Genomic DNA, 20027 nt, shown 5'->3' with positions numbered 1-20027 from the left:
CACTGGATTTCTTGAAATACTTTTTTTATTGGGTTAGAGTTGTAAAGAGAAAGAGGCTCAAATCAGAGGGTTGTCTTTTTTTTAAATAGAGTGCTCATCAGGGCCTTTAAAAAATGTATATTCTTACCCTATATTAAAAGCATTATGAAGGGGCAAGGATTCTTGATTTTTAAGAAGCACAATTGAAATACAGGGGGGTTTGTTTTGTTTTTGAATATAGGCCTCGATGGGTTGTTCCTGTATTGCCGAAAGGGGAATTAGAAGTTCTTCTAGAAGCTGCTATCGACCTAAGTAAAAAAGGTAAGCTGAAAAGACAATGATTATTGGGCCAGTGTGTAAAGTCTTTTCTTGTTCTTTTGAATCCCTGGTGGAGGCTTAAAAATTCTTAATTACTTCTTTTACAGCCCTGGTCCTGAAGATTGTGTCAGAGTGGTATGCGGAACCTTTGTAGATCAGAAATTTTAGAAAGCCATCAATGTAGTTAGAAATTAGGTGCCTTAGCATGAGTAGGGAAGCTGAATAAGCTCACAGCAATAAAAATCTTGTCATTCCTGTCTTACCTGTTTTCTGTATTCACTTTGATATCAGACCTGGTGGGTTTGGTCTTTATAACAGATACTAAAACTCAAAGAATTCTAGTTTTTTTTTTAAAATAAGTTACTAATCTAGCTTTCCAAATGTCTTGCCATAACTTTTTGTTCAAATCTGGCACATACATACTTTTGAGAATACTAGAGAAAAGTTGGAATTTTAAACAGCATGACTTAGACTAATAATTCTACTGTATTGCTTGCTGTGTCTGATTCGCTTGGAAGTAGGAGGGTTCCGTATCAGGACTGTGTATGTGTTTGCTAAATTGTACTACTCAGATTGACAAGTTTGTCATACATTCTGGAAAGTTCTTTTGTCCCAGAAAGTTGCTTCGGTCTCCTGTTCCGGTCAGTATTTGTTGCCCCAGTATTTGAGTAGTACCAGAAGTCAGATCAAAATATTTTTCTAGGAGATCTACGCTTACCAACTAGTTGTGTTTTAAATATAGTGACATACAAAGTGCCTGTTCCTTACTTTTGCATAGCTGGACCGGGACGACTTCATTTCCATGTTAATAAAGGCTATTCTTAGGCAGTTTTAAGAATAAAAAGCTGATTGTGGTTGTCATATTCTGAGTTACCTTGATTGTTTTCTGTAAATCTTTCTTGCTTTGGAGCACTCTCTGGAGAAACAAAAGTTAGGGTACATACTTGTGATCCAAGGATAATGGCGTGTTGTTGCCGACACTGATTTATCAGCCATAGTTGTGCTTGGAATTGGCTTCTTTGCATGTAGCTAGGTCTGGCAGGAATCCTAAGGTGAGTGTAGAATTTTCAAGTGATTGCATCTGTTCAGGAGCAAAAGAAATGCCAACTTACGGAAAGAAAATGCCAACTTACGGAAAGAAAATGCAGCCATCTATGTGTCTGGGCTGTTGGAACAGTGCAGTAAAAAGAAATTCTTTGTGATTTGTGATAGAGGAGAGGTATGTACTGCCAGCTGTTAAGTCATCTTTAAAAAAAACAAAAGCAAAAAACTGTCAATGCAATGAAGTAATAAGAGCAGAATGAGGTTTTTGGCTATTCCTAATATCAACGTACTTCTCCAAAGCGTCAGACTTAGTTGAAAGTTCCCAAACAAAAAGGCTTCTCTTTTTCCTCTTGAAGTTGTGAAAAACAGTGTAAATCTAGTCATGTGCTTTATGCACTTTGATTTTTATTGTTGTTGATGTCCAATTCTGAAAAGGGCTTCTGCATTGCTATTTAATTATCCTTCCCCTTGCCCTTTAGATGAATTCCTATGTGTGTACGTACGCAAGGATTATTGGCTAAGGAGAAAACAAGGAAAGCCGCTAGAAGTAGTTGTTTAACTGTGTGATCTTTACAGTTACATCCTAGTTTTTTTTTTTTCCTCGCTACTTGAAGTTACATGATGGCTAAGATGGTTCTTTTAAATAACTTCCAGTGCTTAAGGAATATGATATGGTGCTCACTTGGTGTAACTGATGCTGGGTAGCTCAAAACTTGGCAGACACTTTCGGAGCTGTATATATAGAGAGAAGTAATATAAATTATTCTGTTGTGTACATTTTTTGATAGATCGAAAATGTGTTCCATTATCTCAGTAAGATCTAAAATTGGACACCTTGCTACCCGTCTGTGGGCATTTTTCTTAATCTGAGGAGTTCTGTTTCAAAAGGGAAGAACTGAAAGGAGAAATTGAAAAAGAACCAGCTGTTGAATTACATAAATTTTATATTGCAGTCTGTAACTCATTTAGATTGTGAAGCAACAAAACCGAAAAAAGCCTACTAAATTTTTTTATCAAGCAACATTTTCTAGTGGTTAGGGTTCTTAAGTAACTTTTATTCCTAATATTGCCAGTGGGCATTGGCATTCTGGAGTGATTCTGGGGTAACTGCTGTCTTTGTGACCATATCTATAAAATAAGTGATATTTGCATCCTCTTTAAATCTTTTCAGGAACTGAAATTGAAAGGGACATAATTGAACTGAATTGAAAGTACTCATAAGAATTAAATGTCATTGCCACCTTCAAGTGCAAGGAGCAAATTTGACAGCGTAGTATGAATCCTGTCTAGACTGTGACTTGCATTATTCCTGGCAGATGCATTTATTTATGGAAGATTATCTTTTTATGTGTAGGCATCAATGTATTATTCTTCATTAAGCAAGCCACAAGAGTACCAAATGATAGTCTGGAGTTACTTGCTAATAGAAGAAAACCTATTTGAAAAATAGCATTTAATAGCAAGACTGATGTTTATCTTCACAATAATTCTGGAATACGTACAAAGTGTTTTGAGTAATGAGATTTGCTCCAGAAATAAATGTCAGTGAGTTGGATGCTATAAATTTAAAAGTAAAAAAAAAAAAAAAAAGTTTGTTTTAGTGTTGGGTTTTTTTATAGGCTAGAATATTCTCCACTCTTTCTTTCAAAATCCCCTCAACAACTCTGCAGTGCTCCGCCTTTGTTGTGGGTTTTATTGCTCCTAATGTTTACATTCAATTTTTAACATGCTGCCAAAACTTTCCAATGTGACACGCACAAGCAAGGTGCAAGGCAACTTCTAGAATTTGTAGCTTATTTAAACTGAAATGAGATTTCACTGCACGGAGTGGGAAAGAGTAGAGAGGCAGGCCCTAGAGCCTCAAAAGAGGGGGGAAAAAAAAGTGTGCGTGCATGAGCACACATGCATCCAAAATCTAGGCAGCCCAATAATGGGAGTTGTTTCCAGCATCCTTTCTAAAGATCATCTCTCTCTGGATGATCCATCTGCATTTCTGTAGGACCACTCTTGAGTTCCTTACTGAAGCTGTATCTTCTGCATTTTCTTGAAACGGTTATTTTTAGCCATCTATCTAAAGCAAGGACATCAGATTTGTGTTGTCATGTTCCAAAGTTTCTTAGCCAGTATTTGGGCTAGAATCAATTCAGTGAAATGAACTACAGCAGGGCCAATGCAGTGTCTTGGTGTAGAAGAACTCTCATATTCCTGATGATTAAGAGTTACTGAAAGTCTGCCAGAATCTGAGTGTCCTGTGTAGCCACTGTGCCCATGGGCACGTGTGGGTTTACCTAGAGCTTACTAGCTCCAGGTCACTGTCAGTTCTGCAGGGTCTGAGCCAACCCTTACCAAGCTGCTGAAAGGTTTCTGTGCTGCACTTCCTGAGGCTCCAGATCTGGGGAGGCTTCACTGGCACAGCGCCACACCAGTGTGTGGAACCAGCTCAGCTCTGGGGTTGCAGCTACAAAGTTGTGTAATCCAAAGTCCTGGAGAAGAGGAGCTGGGTGATTTTGCCTGGGGCCTCAGTGTTCCAGCCCTATACCGTTGAATACCCCTCAGATGCATGAGTTTATCTACAGTTGCATCTGGGCTGACAAGTTTTGTGGACCCAGACTGTTTCTGCTCTTGTGGCAGGGTTAATATACTCTGCGTGGTTTATCTGGCAAATTGACCGCTTTTAAGCGCAGGTACAGAAATGAAATGGCCCTCCATTCTTCCTCCAGTCCCCTAATTGCAGCTCCCATATACTGTATATTGTACATCAACTTTTCCTTTCATATTCATTTTCTTCTCACCGCATAAATCCATTTCTCCAACTTTTCTCTAAATACTTAGCTCAGGGCTGCATGCACACACTTACCTGTTTTATTCTTTCTTATCCTTCTCTGCCCTCAGAATTTGGACAACAGGGAGAAAAACGGCTGCTTGTGGTCTTACCTAAAAGTTAGCGATACTGAATCTGATTCAAGCAGTAGATGCCAGGTGTCTAGTGTAATTGCTGTTTCCCTTCTCACTATCTTTGGATTACTCTTGCTTCCTCTCCCAACCTGCTGTCTTCTAGGACTTCTGTACCCTGCTTTTGATTCTACTCTAGTCCTTGTAGACACCTAGCCTTCATTCCTTCCTTAAGTGTAATCTGTCGTTTCAGCAGTATGCAGCATTGTGGGAGAAGGGAGAAGGCGATTGTATGTCCAGGAGTCATACAAGTATCTTCTAAGGTTCTACATCTTCCCCCTCTTTCCAAGTGCAGTGAAGTACAGAAAGGACAACGTATTTTGAAACATACTGTTTTGGTATTCCTGAACTTGGTTTGAAATATCTTGCTGACTGAAGCTGGCCAACCTTTGTGGGGGGAGATGGTCCAAGAAGTACTTGAAAGTTTGAGATATTTCAGTGCAGTATACTGGTACTCTGAGGAGCATTAAAATCACTTGAGTGCCTGCTTTAAATTTGTATTCAAGAATTAAATTCACTGTTACATTTGGGTTCAGAAAGGAACATTTCCCCTAGGTCAAGTAGACCACATTGGATACCTTCCCTGTCCTCTGTTATGTATAGGGTGAAGTTGTCATCTTTACCTCCTTGAGGAGTTAATTTAACCAAGTCCTTTGTTTACTGCAAATGCCTAAGTTTTAGGCAGTGTCTATCTGTCTTTTTTTGTCATGTTGTCATTGCTGTGGCTTGTGGCCTTTTGTTACTGGTAACACTATGTAGTAAGTGTAGTAAGGGATGTCAGCTATCCAGACTGCAAGCTACGTAGGAAGATAACGTGGAGTTTTTATACTTGGCCGCATAGTGTATATCATGTACCTCTGGTAGTGATAAAAAGAGGGGACACTGGAGTAGTTTTCAAGGAGGTGATGGGCTCTCCAAAGATTCCTGCTTTACTCGAGTTGCTTGAGAGCTGCATGCAGCGTAAGTGTATAGGCTAGCAAGCCTGTTACAGGAGTTTGGAAAGCCTTTGTAGTGTGTACTAACAAGCAGGGCAGATGTTCTGTGACCACTTTTGAAAGGAACCTTTGTTGTACAGTTGTTTGTGACTATGAGGAACTTTAATTTGATAACCCAAATCAATCCTTCCCAACCAGTGGAAGTTACTGTCAGGATGTCTCGTTAAGGAGGTTGCGGGGGGTGGGGTGGGGGTGGCGGCAATAATTTTTGTGAATCTGGGCACTGTAGGCTTGTTGAATGCTAAGATTCCCTGATTGAAAATTAAACTTGTTCTGTAAAGAAACTGTTCAGGCAGGTCACAGTTTTCTTTTTATAATATGCCCAGTGGCTTTCATCGTTTCCAGTGCATACTGATACATGTTCAATATATTTTTCTGTTGACTTTTAGCCCTATTTAGATTTTCTAACTGTATTTTTGAAGGGGAAATACAGATTTCTTGAAATACTGGGTTGTAAATAACTCCAGAGTTTTCAAATAGCTAAAAGAAAAACTATGGAGCACTGTTCTTTAACTTTAAACTTGACATGGTGGCTGCAAAGATTTACAGCAGTGTTGGGGTCTAGGTGTGTTGGGTCCTGATAGCAGAATTACAAGAAACTGTACTCAAGTGAGGGTGAGAGACAGAAGGATTCATGTTTATTTTTGCAGGTTAATTGTGTCTGGGAAGCTGAGCAGGTCTCACCCTTTCTCCTCTTCACTCACTTGAGTTTTACTGGTAGCAACTAAACAAGAGAAGAACATAAATGTGTGTATACTAGAAAAATGGAAGATAAAGAATGTACTTATTGTTATTTTTGCTACTATATCTTTGAGTGTTAACAAGCATGGGGGAAAAACGAAACCCTATCACATGTGTTTAAAATAATTTAAAAATTATCTAAAGGAGTGCAATTTTTGAGGTGGCTTTACTAGAACATTAATCTGTCAGGTTTTTGTGCATTCAAGCTTACGTAAGTTTGTCTTCATCCAAGGCTTCTCTTCTTAAAAGAATTCTGAAACTTTGAACGCCAAACCTTTGAAGTCCAAATCGCTACTTTCAATATTTAAAAGTTCGTGTAACAACTAATGAAATTGCATATCTAATAGTTTGTTTTTTTCTTTTCTATTTTAAAATAGGCCTTGATGTCAAAAGTGAAGCATGCCAGCGATTTTTTCGAGATGGGTTAACAATTTCTTTCACAAAAATCCTTACAGATGAGGCAGTGAGCGGCTGGAAGTTTGAGATTCATGTGAGTTTTTAAAGTTGTGTTTCTGAAAAGCATAGTGATTTAAATGAGGAAGGAGACTGCCTTTTTGTGACTGAAGAGACTGCAGAGACTGAATCTCATTTTTGAAACTCATCTCAACAGACAACTGGGAGAACTTTTGTATACATGGCTCTTGGGGGGTGGGGAAGTCATCCTTCTATCATTGTTTCATCTTACTGCCTCTGGTGTTTTTGGAAGGAAGTAAAACATGAAAGATGATATGGGGAGGAACTGAACTTTGTATGTTCAGTAGTGCAGCTCTTGTTAGGCAGGCTGTCTTTGGCCAGATGTCGAGACCTGCTTATTTTTATGTGCATGCTAGGACATGAAAACTTACTTTTTTTAGTAAAAGCTTTTAGCAACCTGCTAACTTCTGAATGTTTGTAGCAGCTGTTTGAATATAAAAACTACCTGTTGGATGGCTAGTCACATGCCAAATTAGAAACTGAAGATCTTCATAAGCATATTAAAATCTGTGAGAGAAATGGGTGAAAGAAGGAAAAGTTAATAGTTCAGTGGTGATTCATGAATGTCTCAACCGAAATTTTGTCTTTTTCCTAAATTTTATTTTTAGCTGAAAACAGGTAGTTTAAAGTTTGTTTAAAGCCTTTATTGGAGGAAGTGCAAATAAAAATACAATGTTGTAAAACTGTTACGCAACTCTGCATACTAGGTACAAATGGTTCAGAGTTTATAGTTCATATTCATCGTACAGTCACCTGCCATATTCTTGGCTGTTGTTTTTTTCTTAATAGAGATGTATTATTAACAACACTCATCGACTAGTGGAACTTTGTGTGGCCAAGCTGTCCCAAGATTGGTTTCCCCTTCTTGAACTTCTTGCCATGGCCTTAAATCCTCACTGCAAATTCCATCTATACAATGGTACTCGTCCCTCAGAAACAGTTCCTGCAGGAGTCCAGCTCGCTGAAGATGAACTTTATGCCCGTCCTCCTGACCCACGATCACCAAAGGTATGAGAGCATTTTCAGACCTGTATTTTTAATTTTATGTAGTGTTACCTAATTACACAGTAGCCATAGAGAAGTGTTTTTAGAGGGGAATCCCCCTTCCCGCTTCATTCTCTATATCACCAAGATGTTCTGCTGCTTTTCACTTGTGCATTAAATCACGATCAGTTAAATTTCTCCTTCTAACTTTCAGTCTTTGGTCCACAATCAAACTGTGTCTTGTGTTTCTGTGGTAATCTGGCACAACTCTATTGGAATGCCATTCCTACTATGTTAATTGGCTTGCTTGTATTTGCCAGTTGATGGGTTTACCTTCTCACTCAACATGGTTTTGTAGGTGATGTATTTTGAGGAGGAGATTACGTGATAAAGTAGGAATTTTCTCTCCCTTTTCTTATAGCTCCCAGTGATGAGAGAAATGGTTTTAATTGGACATGGGATGCTAGTGTCAGTGTGGCTTTGGGGTTTGTTTTTGTTTTGGCTTGGTTTGGGGGGGGGTTGCTGGGGTTTTTTTGGGTGGTGGTTTTTTGTTTGGGGTTTTTTGGGTTTTTTTTGGTTTGGTGTTGTTTTTTTTTTAACTGGCAGTGCAGATTAGTAATCTGTTCTGGTTCTTGGGTCTCAGTTTTTCAGAATTGTCATCCAAATGACGTTGGTACAACTACAGGAACGAACTGAATTATATTTTTGTTGCTTTCTTCCCCTTTTTTTTTCCTTTTTAGTAGAACTGCTAGCTATTGATATGTAAGAACCAAAGATAAATAACTGTGTCCTTGGACTTCCTTGCATTGCTAACTGTGTTTAGAAGAATGTTATTTTGCATTCTTACTGCTTTTATATACAGCATTATCACATCCAGGACCAGAAAAAGAATACCAGAATCGTCATGCGTTTTGTAGTAACTTAGCAGCCAAAGATGAACCTGAAGTATAGTAATTTTTATTCCTACATACGTGGTAAAATTCTTTGACTAACTAATATACAGTGTCTGGTTTTTGACATGATAACGGGAAAGATTGTGTTGCCTATTTCTAAGTATTTCCTTAAAACTGAATATTTAAACTGTATAGGCAAGTTCACTGTCAATTCTATTACCTTCTAACAGTTTGTTGTGTTAGGACTTTTTCAAAGCAATTTTTATTCTAACAGGTACTTGAAAGTATTTCTAGATGGTAATTTGTAAATGTCAGAAAATAACTGTTTATTATATCGCAGGGTTGGCTAGTAGATCTTATCAACAAGTTTGGCACATTAAATGGATTTCAGATCTTGCATGATCGCTTCATGAGTGGATCAGCATTGAATGTTCAGATAATTGCAGCTCTCATCAAGTAAGTTTTTTTAAAATAATACATATTTCAAAAAGTTGGACTAAGTAAATATTAGTATTTGCTAAATAATACTAGTAAAATATTACGTTAGCGCAAAGCTCAGTCTTTCCTTGAAGCACTTCCCCTCACTCAATCTCTTAACTAGTTGTGTTTACCTTCAACATTTCATGTGCTTGTGAATAGATTTGAATTTCTTGAATGAATTGCTCCTTACTATCTTAATATTACACAACTACCGATTATGGCACTTTGATCCCTTTTTTCTTTCTTTTTAGGCCATTCGGACAATGTTACGAATTTCTAACATTACATACAGTGAAGAAATATTTCCTTCCAATTATAGAAATGGTTCCACAATTTTTAGAAAATTTAACAGATGATGAACTGAAAAAAGAAGCAAAGAATGAAGCCAAAAATGATGCTCTGTCAATGATAATCAAATCTCTAAAGAATTTAGCTTCAAGAGTTCCAGGACAAGAAGAAACTGTAAAAAACTTAGAAATATTTAGGTTAAAAATGATACTTAGGTAAGCTACTCCTAATATGATATGCTACTTCTGACACTTTTTTCCGCACTTCTTACATTTAATTTCTCTTACAGGTTGTTACAAATTTCTTCTTTCAATGGTAAAATGAATGCACTAAATGAAGTTAACAAAGTAATATCCAGTGTGTCATATTATACTCATCGGCATGGTAATCCTGAAGAGGAAGAATGGCTTACAGCTGAAAGAATGGCAGTAAGTTCTCCTCTTCACTGAAATTCATTGAATAGATTTTCTTCCTCCTTATTACTTTACTTGTAGAAGTAGCTATATATTATGGATCCTGCATGCACTGCTAACTTTCATATCTAGTGTTATAAACAGTAGGTGTCATGTCATGGTGATAAGTCATTTTAATTGTAGTCTTTCTGTGAAAAATTGCTGTATCTGTTTCAAAACTGCTGTTGAGAATTATTTTCAGTGCTGCTAAAAACATGCTTTAAAAAGGGATCCTTGAATAGTATGGTTTTTATATGGTGTTTAAAAAAAAAAAAGACAAACCTAGATAAAACAGGTGTGATTCATTTGAAACTTTAGTGCCACTGTACCTAAAAATTGAATGTTCATTTAAGTAAGGATCTAGTCTGGGTTTTGTGCTTCGAGTAGTTTTTTCTCATTAGAGTTCTAAGTGACTACTCTGTTTTTCACATTTCAGAAGCTGGATTCTTTGGTACAGAAAGTTCTAGATACCACATTTTATTTTATTTATTTAATATTTACATACTTGGGCTACTGTTTCATGCTTGACCGCATATGTAGGGAACTATTAAAATGAGCTTTTATAAAGTTAAAGTAAGGACAACTTTCTCTTCATCTTTGTGAAATTTAATTCTGTTAAGTGATTTTTTTACACTGTTCTGCCCCATCTTTGTGACTGGCTACCTGTTGTGAGGTTTATAATCTGCAAAAGGACTGCTGACAAAAGAAGAATGACTGCAGTTTGACTTTTTAAAGCAATAGGAGGAAATACATCTCTCTTACATACTCCCTATAGTTTGGCATCTCAGACAAGACCTCTGTTTTTAAATGGAAACTTCTAGATTTAAGTATTTCACGAGACTAGCTTGAATATTGTAAGTCTGTAATCAAGGACACTGTTGGAAGGTATGATGCTGTGTACATTTGTTTTGTTTTTCAGTGCTCAAAGCACACACTGCTTTGTTTCAGTCAGAACAAAAAATACATGACCCTAATCCGACTCTGTCAATGACATCGCTGAAAAACATTGCATCTACTTAAATAAGGCTTGAATATTTGCCTCTAATTCAATTAGAAGCATTTAAAAAAAACCCTATATGTGGCAGTACTTAAGTAATCTAACCTTTTTATATTTAAGTCCTTGCTTATGCTCTTTTTATGTGATATACTGTAGGCACACCAGTAAAGCTAGAAGTGTCTCAAACAGTTTGGTTTTGATATTTAATGATTGTGAATTGGAAGAGAAAAACTTTGTTCCTTGAATAGAAGATTTAACTGTTCTTCCTGTTGGCTTTTTATGTTTTTGAAGTTGTTTGAACATTTTTATGCTTTGAGTTCATCATTGTAATACGCCTGAAAAAATATTTCCCCTTAAGATATCACAGTGACTAGTATATTGGATTATTTAAAATGCTGTTGTTTTTTTTTTTAAAAAAAAAAAGAGGAAATGAAAGTTAAGAGATAAATACCTTCCTGTGCTGCAACTTTCTCACTTCTCCCAAGTAGAATATTGTATACAAAGTCATTAATCTATACAGGTTGAAATTTTTCTTTTTAGCTTAAATATCAGTGACAGCACTCCAATAATTTGAGGTGGCACTACTTTCTTTTTATATTCAGGAATGGATCCAGCAGAATAATATTTTATCAATTGTGTTGAGAGATAGTCTTCATCAACCTCAGTATGTAGAGAAGTTAGAGAAAATTCTTCGTTTTGTCATCAAAGAGAAAGCCCTCACTTTGCAGGATCTTGACAACATTTGGGCTGCACAGGTAAAGAATTCAACTGTTTGTCTGCTACTGCGCAAGAGGGATCTTGTTCTGTGTCATGTATTGAGCAGATGATGATGACTTGTGCTTCTTATGCTTGGTGTTAAGACAAAACTAAAGAAAATTTTGAAATCAAATGGTGTTCTTTTTTGAAGTCCTGGACCTCAAAATTGTCTTCTCAGATGTCTTCAGTAGAAAGGGTCAATTACACGTGTATGTAAAGTCTAAAGGAACAGTTCAGAACGTGGTGCAAAGATTATCCTTTTTAAGTATTAAGGAACCCTCAGCGTTGAGCAAAGTCTAGATTATGAAAGAACATGATACATTATGACTTAATATTTTAAAATGCATTAAGAATATGTATTGCTAATCTCCGAGTTCACCACAGTTGTATAAATTTTTCCTGGGCAGAGTGCTGTTAATCAGGCTTATAATGACTGTTCTAGAAGTTGTTTAACAGCAAATTCTTTCCTTTGTGTTGTAATGATTATTTTTCAAAAATTATAAATTTTGCAATATTGGCTTGTTTACTGAAATGATCGGTGAAGCTGGGCTTCCTAGCTGTGGGCTGCATGAGTTTAGCACACAAAAAAGGGCAGCTGAAGAGACAAAATCATTATTAATTATTGAGTAGACAGAAAATAAAAGGTCATTTTAGGATAGAAACAAGCATGAGTACATAAATCCTTGTTCATAAGTAATTGGTAGTGAAACTCTAACTTAATTGTACAAGTAAGCCCTTAGGCCAGTCTTTCAAGTGTGGGAAGGCTAAATCCAGTTTCCAAGATAGAGGGCTGTACTGGTTTTGGCAGGAATAGAATTAAATTTCTTCATAGTAGTTTATATGGGGCTATGTAGGTAAAGCAAAAGATTTACCTGTTAAACTCTCTATCTCAACCCACAAGTTTTTTCCCTTTTACCCTTCTGATTTTCTCCCCCATCCCACTGTGGGGTGGGGAGTGAGCGAGCGGATGTGTGGGGCTTAGTTGCCTGCTGGGGTTATACCATGACAAGGGCTAATACAGGAATTGGGTAGTAGTATATCCCTAGTTTATGTGTGTTCACGTTCTTCTGAAACTGTAACAGTTTGGCTTAAGTGGACTTATCCAGGTGTCCCTATTTTCAGGCATGCTAGTTCCAGGTTATGTTTAAAGCACTTGGGACTACACATGATGTAGTGGAGGGTCGACTTGAGATCTCTGGTGTTTCAACTAACTTCATAATCTCTAGACTTCAATTCCAGCATGATAGTAACTGCACAGGCTGAAACTCAAGAAAACCTTCATTTTTCTCGTTACCCCTAAGTCCTGTTCAGAAAATTACATCATGCAACAGAGTAATACACAGATTACTTGAATTAAGGTCTGTCATTGTACTGTTAGTTTTCAGCTTGTGGTCTGTCGACCTTTCCAGACTGTCTGTGTAAGAAGTTGGGGGTGGGGGGTGGGGGAGAATTTGAGAAGTTAGTTTTCTGTTATTAGTAGGCTTGTATTAGCTATATTAGAGCCTCACCTTTTATAAGAAAGAAAAAAAAAAATCTGATATTTGGAAGAAAGTCTTCCAAGCAATTATATTACTCATAGTGCCTGGAAATGGGACATGTGGATAAGCTACTTTAAGCCAAACTTTTTACCCTTTCAGAAAAGTGTGAACAAATGGTGCAACCCTTAAAAGACAGGGATAGTCCACCCCAACAGTTGCAAAAAAAAAAAAACAACCTAGGAATAAATCTCCTATACTCTCAAATACCTGGCTTTCAATTAGGTAGTTCCTACAGTGCAGTTGCTACAGTTTTGCCCTGTAATTTTTTTTTTGTGTTGAAGTTGAATTCAGTAAGTATTATTCAGGTAGATGGTTTCACTGTGGCTTTGGCCATGGAATTAAAATAGACTAAAAGGTGAGAATACCCAAATCTGCTAAGACAGAATGATTTTTACCAACTTCACTACTCCCTGTGTTTAGTAGTTTTTAGAAGTTCTTACTAAATGACTGCTGCTAAGAGCAGCTGGAGCATGAAATTCAGTAGCGAAGCTTTGATTTACTGTGTAGCTTTATATAACAGGCAGGCTATTTTAGCTCTGGCTCAGTGCAGCAGTGGTGTGGTTCTGCTTTCAGGCTAGAGCTGTTATGTTGCTGCCTGGGTTTAGAGGGCGAGCATGCACAGATTTACAGTTGATGGTATAGAAGTGCCCTGGGAATATCGGTACACAACTAGAATAAAAAGTAGTTTATGAAAAGTAATAAAATCATGCTGCTTTTTCCTTTAGAAGGCGACATAAGTTTTAAGTTTTATTGAAGTGTTTTTGTGTCTTACAAAGCAAGTGCTCACAAAATAGAAGTATATTTGGTTCAAGGAATAGTGTTGGAAGTCTCTGAAGGCAAGCATTAAGTTGCAGCCTGTTGAGTTGCAGGGAGGGATGCAGCTGGACAAGAGATAAAATTGTGGAGAGTGGTGTTGGAGTCTCATTACTAACATTCTGGAGCATTTAACTAGAACTTGACATGCGCTTCCCTGTTTCAGCACAGCAAGCTGACAGTTCACACACCAGGTTCCTTACCTCCTCCTACTGTCTTGTACTGCTTCCCCAGCCTTTTCTGTTCTTAAGGGCTTCCCCATGTCTGTTAAAAACCTTCCGAGACAAGATTGTTATGTGCCTTATTCTTAGTCGTCTTGCCCTGCCCCCCCAGCAGCTGTGCATACTTCTCCTTTTATTTGTTACATTGTAGATGTTTTCTGCCCTGTATGCTCATTTTTCTTTCTATCCAGGAAATGGTCTGGATAAAAAAAATTATACGATGTTTTGCAAAATCAAGTGGAATAAGTGGTTTAGTAATTCCCCCTCTCATAATCTGACCCATAACATGAAAATGCATGTTACTCCTTAAATTTACTTTTTTAAAGAAAAATTTATGGCACGCTATAAAGAATTTATGGCACAGCACGTAACAAAGCTATTAGACTTTTTTGTTTTTAAGCGAACTACTGATGCAATCTTTTAGAAGAAAATGAATTTCAAAACTGTTCATGCATGCATTTTTAATACTGTACAAGATTAATTACATCAGAGTTTGTTTTCTATGTATTTGTTATGCATTTTTTATTCTACACTTACAGAAAATTTTTCTACAGTAAATCAGCTATTGATTCACGTAGTCCAAAATTGTTGGTTTTGAGTGCAGATTTAAAGTACGGGATGCTTTTTCTAGCCTGGGCATGTTAAAATTGAGCTAGCTGTTTTTTCCTTATTGTCTTCCTCCTTAAATGTCAAAATTGTGATATACACCAAACTCTCATTTAAAATAGTGTCTAGTGTATAACTCAACATCTTACCATTAGTTGTTTGATTGTTAGACTTCATAAGTTTATAAGCTGCTGGACTTTAAAATGTTGTCTACCAACAAGTTGTTTGTAATAGAAAGCTTTAGTTGTCCATGAATCCACTAGCATAAAGGAAGTACTTCATCCTGAGAAACTATGTGGAAATACTAAAAATTTTTTTTCAGCTTAAAACACCTCAATGAAATTCATTGAGGAAATGGATTTTGAGTCCTTTCTTAAAAAAACCCACAAAAACTACATTAAATTAAAAATACTGATTTGTAAGTTAAAATACCCTTTTAGACTTTATCGTCTACTATCCCAGCATGATTTTATTAAAAAAATAAGTATTGTGGCACTACAGTATTTATATTCTAAATAAATACTTGTGTGCTCACACACAGAGCACGCTTGCATACTTACACGTATAAGGGAAATGTAAATATTGTGACTTCCCACTGAAGTAAGCATTCAGTTTGCCACGCTGCTCCCACAACATCAGCTTTTCTTGGGGGCCACCTGGAAGAGTTTTCTTACAAAAATTATGTAGGATGTCTTGCTGCTTGGCTTAATACAGATTGCTACAAATGGTGGATTCTTTTTGTCATCTTGACAGGCAGGAAAACACGAAGCCATTGTAAAAAATGTACATGATCTCCTTGCAAAATTAGCTTGGGATTTCTCTCCTGAACAGCTCGATCACCTGTTTGATTGTTTTAAGGTAATGATGCATGTTTTGACTGTATTCAGGAAATGGGTTGTGAAGTTGGATACAGATTTGTGACTCTTTCGATGTCTACTTTCTACTTATTGTAGATACAGACAGTTTCCTTGTGTTAAAAGACTTCTTAATGTGTATAGCAACAGTCTGTAATATTTAATATTAGAAATGCTAGATTGTGCTACTCTTTAATGAGCATTCACTGTGAGATTTTTCAGTTTACTTCCTGTCTAAAGCAAAGACTAGTTATGCTAGCTTAATGACAATTTTGTTTTCTGGTTTAAATGCTTTTGGATAATGCACATCTGTTGAGGCCTGTAGTATTAAAGTGACATTCAGCAATCCTAGGAATATTGAATTTTTCAAATAAAATAAGTGATTTATCTTAAATAGCTTTTTGCATTTGTTCCAAATTATTGTTTGGAATAGCATTACAGTAGGTTTCATCAAGTTTACCGGGCATTGCTACTTTCGATCTTTAAGTAGAGATCAAGGACTTCTGTTCCCTGCTCCCCCAACTTCCTCCTTATCATGTAATAATTTTTTTCTTGTGGTTAACATAGATATAGAATGAAAGTCTCAGGAAGATAATGTTGAATGTTTATAATCATATAATGATTTGATTGAAATAGCAAAACGACTTGTTTCTGAAAGTTTGTTATAGTAAGAACTGTACATATACTATAATTTAAAGAAGTTAATGTGAAAGTTTGTTATATAGTTGCATCACTATTGCATCATTTGTTAACGGTGCAGGTTATGTGTGGAATGTAAAAAAAAAAAAAGATGGTTTTCATATCAAGTAAAATCTTTTCTTAGGCAAGTTGGACAAATGCAAGCAAGAAACAGCGTGAGAAACTACTTGAGTTAATTCGTCGTCTTGCAGAGGATGACAAGGATGGTGTGATGGCACACAAAGTGCTGAACCTTTTGTGGAATTTGGCTCATAGTGATGATGTACCAGTTGATATCATGGACCAGGCTCTTAGTGCCCATATTAAAATCTTAGATTACAGCTGTTCACAGGTGAGTAATCTGGTATGTTCTATTGTGAAACCAGTCACTGACAGTTTCCTTCCATCCCCCATGAAAAATTCAAGGGATTTGGTAATTTAACAAAAGTATTCCTTATCATAGATTTTTATTATTCTACCAACATCCAGGTATTTTTAAAATATTATGGGACATGTTTAAAATAACACAGTTCGTGCTTTAATTAGAGAGACTGAAATACATCAGTTTGCCTGTCTTGTTGCAATTGGTGACATGCTGTAATGACCACGTTGGAGGAATTGGAAAAGAGCCCTACCAAAGTAAATGGGGAGAAAGGAAAAGCAGCCCCCCCTCCTGTCTTTGCCTTTTTCCAAACTCACTTATGCTAATTTGGGTGGGCATTTTTTTCAGTAAGTCCTTACACGTCTTGTCTAATATTAGAAAGGACCTAGGAAAGGACAGTGAAAACTACTACACGCTCTCCTTCCCCACCCAAACTTCTATGGAAGTCTGCCAGAATAATAATTCATTGTGGTTCGAAATTAATCCATTATCTGTCTTGACAGCCAGGTTTTGTTTCTTAGTTGTTAAGAAACAGTTTCTCATTGTTTCTTGATATTTTATAGCAGTTTACTCTGACTACCAGTGAGTAGAAATAAATAAAAGAAGGGAAAGAGCAAATTATTTAAACACTGATGACCCTATCTAGCTACAGGTTTTCTTAAATTCGTACCGAATGCTTGAGTGCTTGAAGGCAGAGAGTTGGTAACACACTGATAGCCTCTTCCAACATGTAGTGCTGCTCAGATACTTTTCTTAAGCTTGTATGCTTCAGAACTCAGTTGATCTAGTATTTGTGTGGCTTTGTATGTTGTGTTCTATCTTGGAAACAAATGAAGTAAGGGAATGATGATAGTTTCTGCAATATACTTGATTTTGATTATAAACGCTTGTTCTTTAAGGATCGAGATACACAAAAGATTCAGTGGATAGATCGTTTTATAGAAGAGCTTCGCACAAATGACAAATGGGTCATTCCTGCACTGAAACAAATTAGAGAAATTTGCAGTTTGTTTGGTGAAGCACCACAAAACTTGAGGTAAGAATGGAATGCAAATAAAATTTTGTCTGTTAAAAGTTGAATGGGTTGGAATGAGGCAAATTTTAAAATTTTTCTACAAGAGGCAGGGAAAGCCTAGGTGAAATCATAACCTGTGTTTTGAAGATGTTCTTGGGTTTGTTTTAATGTGTATAAATAGCCTCTAAAAATTCAGACACCCAGGTTCAGTGAGAGAGCATTAACTGTTTCCTCAAACAATCTTTTATTACTTTTTGGAATAGTAGTCTGATTTGTAGAAAATCTGGGTTTGTTTTTCTGTTATCCATGGACTTCCCTGCCTAACAATGGAATTAGCTTACAAAGTATAAGTATATTTTATGTGCATATATGTATGTATACACACGCACAAACATACCCACCCATCCCTATTCTTCGACGATAAATTTGTACAGATCATGTAGTTTATTTACTTGAAATCAAAGGTGACTTTTTTTTGTACCGATTCTCTCTTCTGAATGGAAGAGATTAGAAACGTGTTGGGTTTGTTTTACTGTGGGGTTTTTTGTTTGGGGTGGGGGGTGTTGGTTGGTTGTTTTTAAAAGGAAGAAAAAAAGAAAAGAACAGCCATTGTCCATTTGGACTTATTAAAATATACGTGCTTATTTATTTTAAAAGTCTTCTCTCTACAGAAACTGAGATTCTGTGCCCCTAACATTTTTTTGGTATCACATCAGAATTTTTACAAACTCCAGAAAAATGTTGTTTGCTTATCAGTGTTGCATAATTGCTTTGTTTTAATTCTTGTAAGCAGGTAAACTATTCAAATCAATGTTGCTATTACAGTCCGCTTACAAGAAGGATCAAAGCAGGGAAAGTTGAAGACAATAAGCCTTCAGTTTACACAATGCTATCTTCTTACTGATACCGTTTTAAGGAGCTGTGATAATGTTGCATTCCTGGCTTTTCGAGGTTTCTTTATTCACTTAGTTTGCAACATCTTTCTCAATTTTCATGACACTTTAATCCTTTGCAGTTTCACATAAATGATTGTTTGAGGTTTTTCCAACAAGGTTACAAAGTTACCTGCTTATTAGCAGATAAGTCTGTTTTCTGTGTCTTAAGAGTCCTTAACCTTTTACATGCTGTAAGATCTAGGCGAATATAGCTACCTGATTATTTGTGGTACTTGTCCAAGTTGGATGCTTTTTAGCACAATGCCTTAACAAAGAGGCTTTGCTTTAAGTAATTATTGAAGCAGAGCTCATTTGAGGCACTGATTACGTTTCTGCTCTGGATTAATCTTAGGAGGAACCTAAGTTCTGTTGATCGTGGAAATCTAGGTTCCCTATATGGTATATGTACAGTCAGATGGCTTGAATATCTTTTTTTTTTTTTTTTTTGTCAGACCGTCTCTTCCATTCCTCAGATTTCAGGGAATTCTGTATTGCAGTATGTGATAATGCCTCATTTTTATGCAGAATGTGAAAATGCATATGGCAGGAAAGTAAACTTTGAATTTAAGGTTTTAATCAAGGGGTTTAGAGAGACCTCTTCCTGTGGAGAAGCCTTTGTTAGCAAGATACTGTTGAGGGAGGTTTTTAGTCAGGTAGTATTACTGCCCAGGTGACTGGGAAACCTAGTGAGTGAAAACATAATTTTGAAGTAATCAGTGACTTTCCAGTCTTCTGAGTTTTCCGATAACTCTTAACATTGATACAGTTTGGAAATGGCAATGCATGCATCTAATACCTGTTCCTATCAGCTTACCTTATCTGACTGAAAACTTTAATCTCTAGCATCCTTCTAGAATTTAGATCGAAAATAGATCAAAACAAATATTTGTGACAACTGCCTCAAAAGCATTTCACAGAGCTTTCTGTGTGCAACATTAATACCATAATCTATATACTACTCTTTTGGGGTGGTTCACTTGATTGGCATTGACAATTAAAGGTTTGGTCCAGAACGACTAAGGCTGCTGATTCTTGGCAAAAATGTTACCTTATGCCATTGGCACTGTAGAGATTCTTTTAGAGGAGGAGGATTTAATTGTTGCTAGTTATTCATGTAGTTGAGCAAAGCAATGAATTGGTTATACAGTTGCTTCGGCAAAATTTAACTCCCTGACCACAAGGAAATGCTACATGCTTTGGGAAGTTAAGCTTAACCAGAATTGCCACAGAGTAAGAAAATAATTCTTATTTAGGTGTAAGGATTCTTATGGGTGCAAGGATACCTATTAATACTAAGGAATAGTCAACTTTATTACTCAACATACTGACCTTTAGTGTACAGATTATCTGCCTAAATAGAATTTGCTGGGTCTGGTCACTGCTATTTGTGCCTTTAATGTCTGCTTTTAATGGTATATAGCATTTGTTCGGCTAGTAGAAGAACTCTCAACTTCAAAAGCTAAGTTACATGTGCAGAGTTATGTTGGGCAAGTTATATGTGCAGATAAATAATTTTTAAAAAATACATTTAAATTAAGTTGTTTGAAATTTTGCCTTTGTCATTTTGCCAATACTTTTCTAGCAAATAAGCATGCATTCTAACTATTAAATGTCCTTTTTAGTATTTCCAAA

General features: G+C 36.5%; 1 protein-coding gene across 2 annotated transcripts in view; it reads left to right on the top strand.

The window, feature by feature from the left end:
* USP9X (ubiquitin specific peptidase 9 X-linked) overlaps positions 1-20027 on the top strand; it is a 105950-nt gene that overhangs the window by 28618 nt on the left and 57305 nt on the right. For both annotated transcript variants that reach the window (XM_076355320.1, XM_076355309.1), the window contains exons 4-13: positions 221-300; positions 6407-6519; positions 7293-7511; positions 8721-8836; positions 9112-9363; positions 9438-9576; positions 11200-11352; positions 15285-15389; positions 16209-16415; positions 17345-17481. In XM_076355320.1, coding sequence (XP_076211435.1) covers positions 221-300; positions 6407-6519; positions 7293-7511; positions 8721-8836; positions 9112-9363; positions 9438-9576; positions 11200-11352; positions 15285-15389; positions 16209-16415; positions 17345-17481 — 1521 coding nt within the window. The remainder of the gene's footprint in view (positions 1-220; positions 301-6406; positions 6520-7292; positions 7512-8720; positions 8837-9111; positions 9364-9437; positions 9577-11199; positions 11353-15284; positions 15390-16208; positions 16416-17344; positions 17482-20027) is intronic.

The sequence above is a fragment of the Aptenodytes patagonicus genome, chromosome 1 (assembly GCF_965638725.1).
Source record: "Aptenodytes patagonicus chromosome 1, bAptPat1.pri.cur, whole genome shotgun sequence".
Classification (NCBI taxonomy): domain Eukaryota; kingdom Metazoa; phylum Chordata; class Aves; order Sphenisciformes; family Spheniscidae; genus Aptenodytes; species Aptenodytes patagonicus.
Note: the sequence above shows the minus strand (reverse complement) of the source record. Positions and strands in the feature narration are given on the sequence as shown.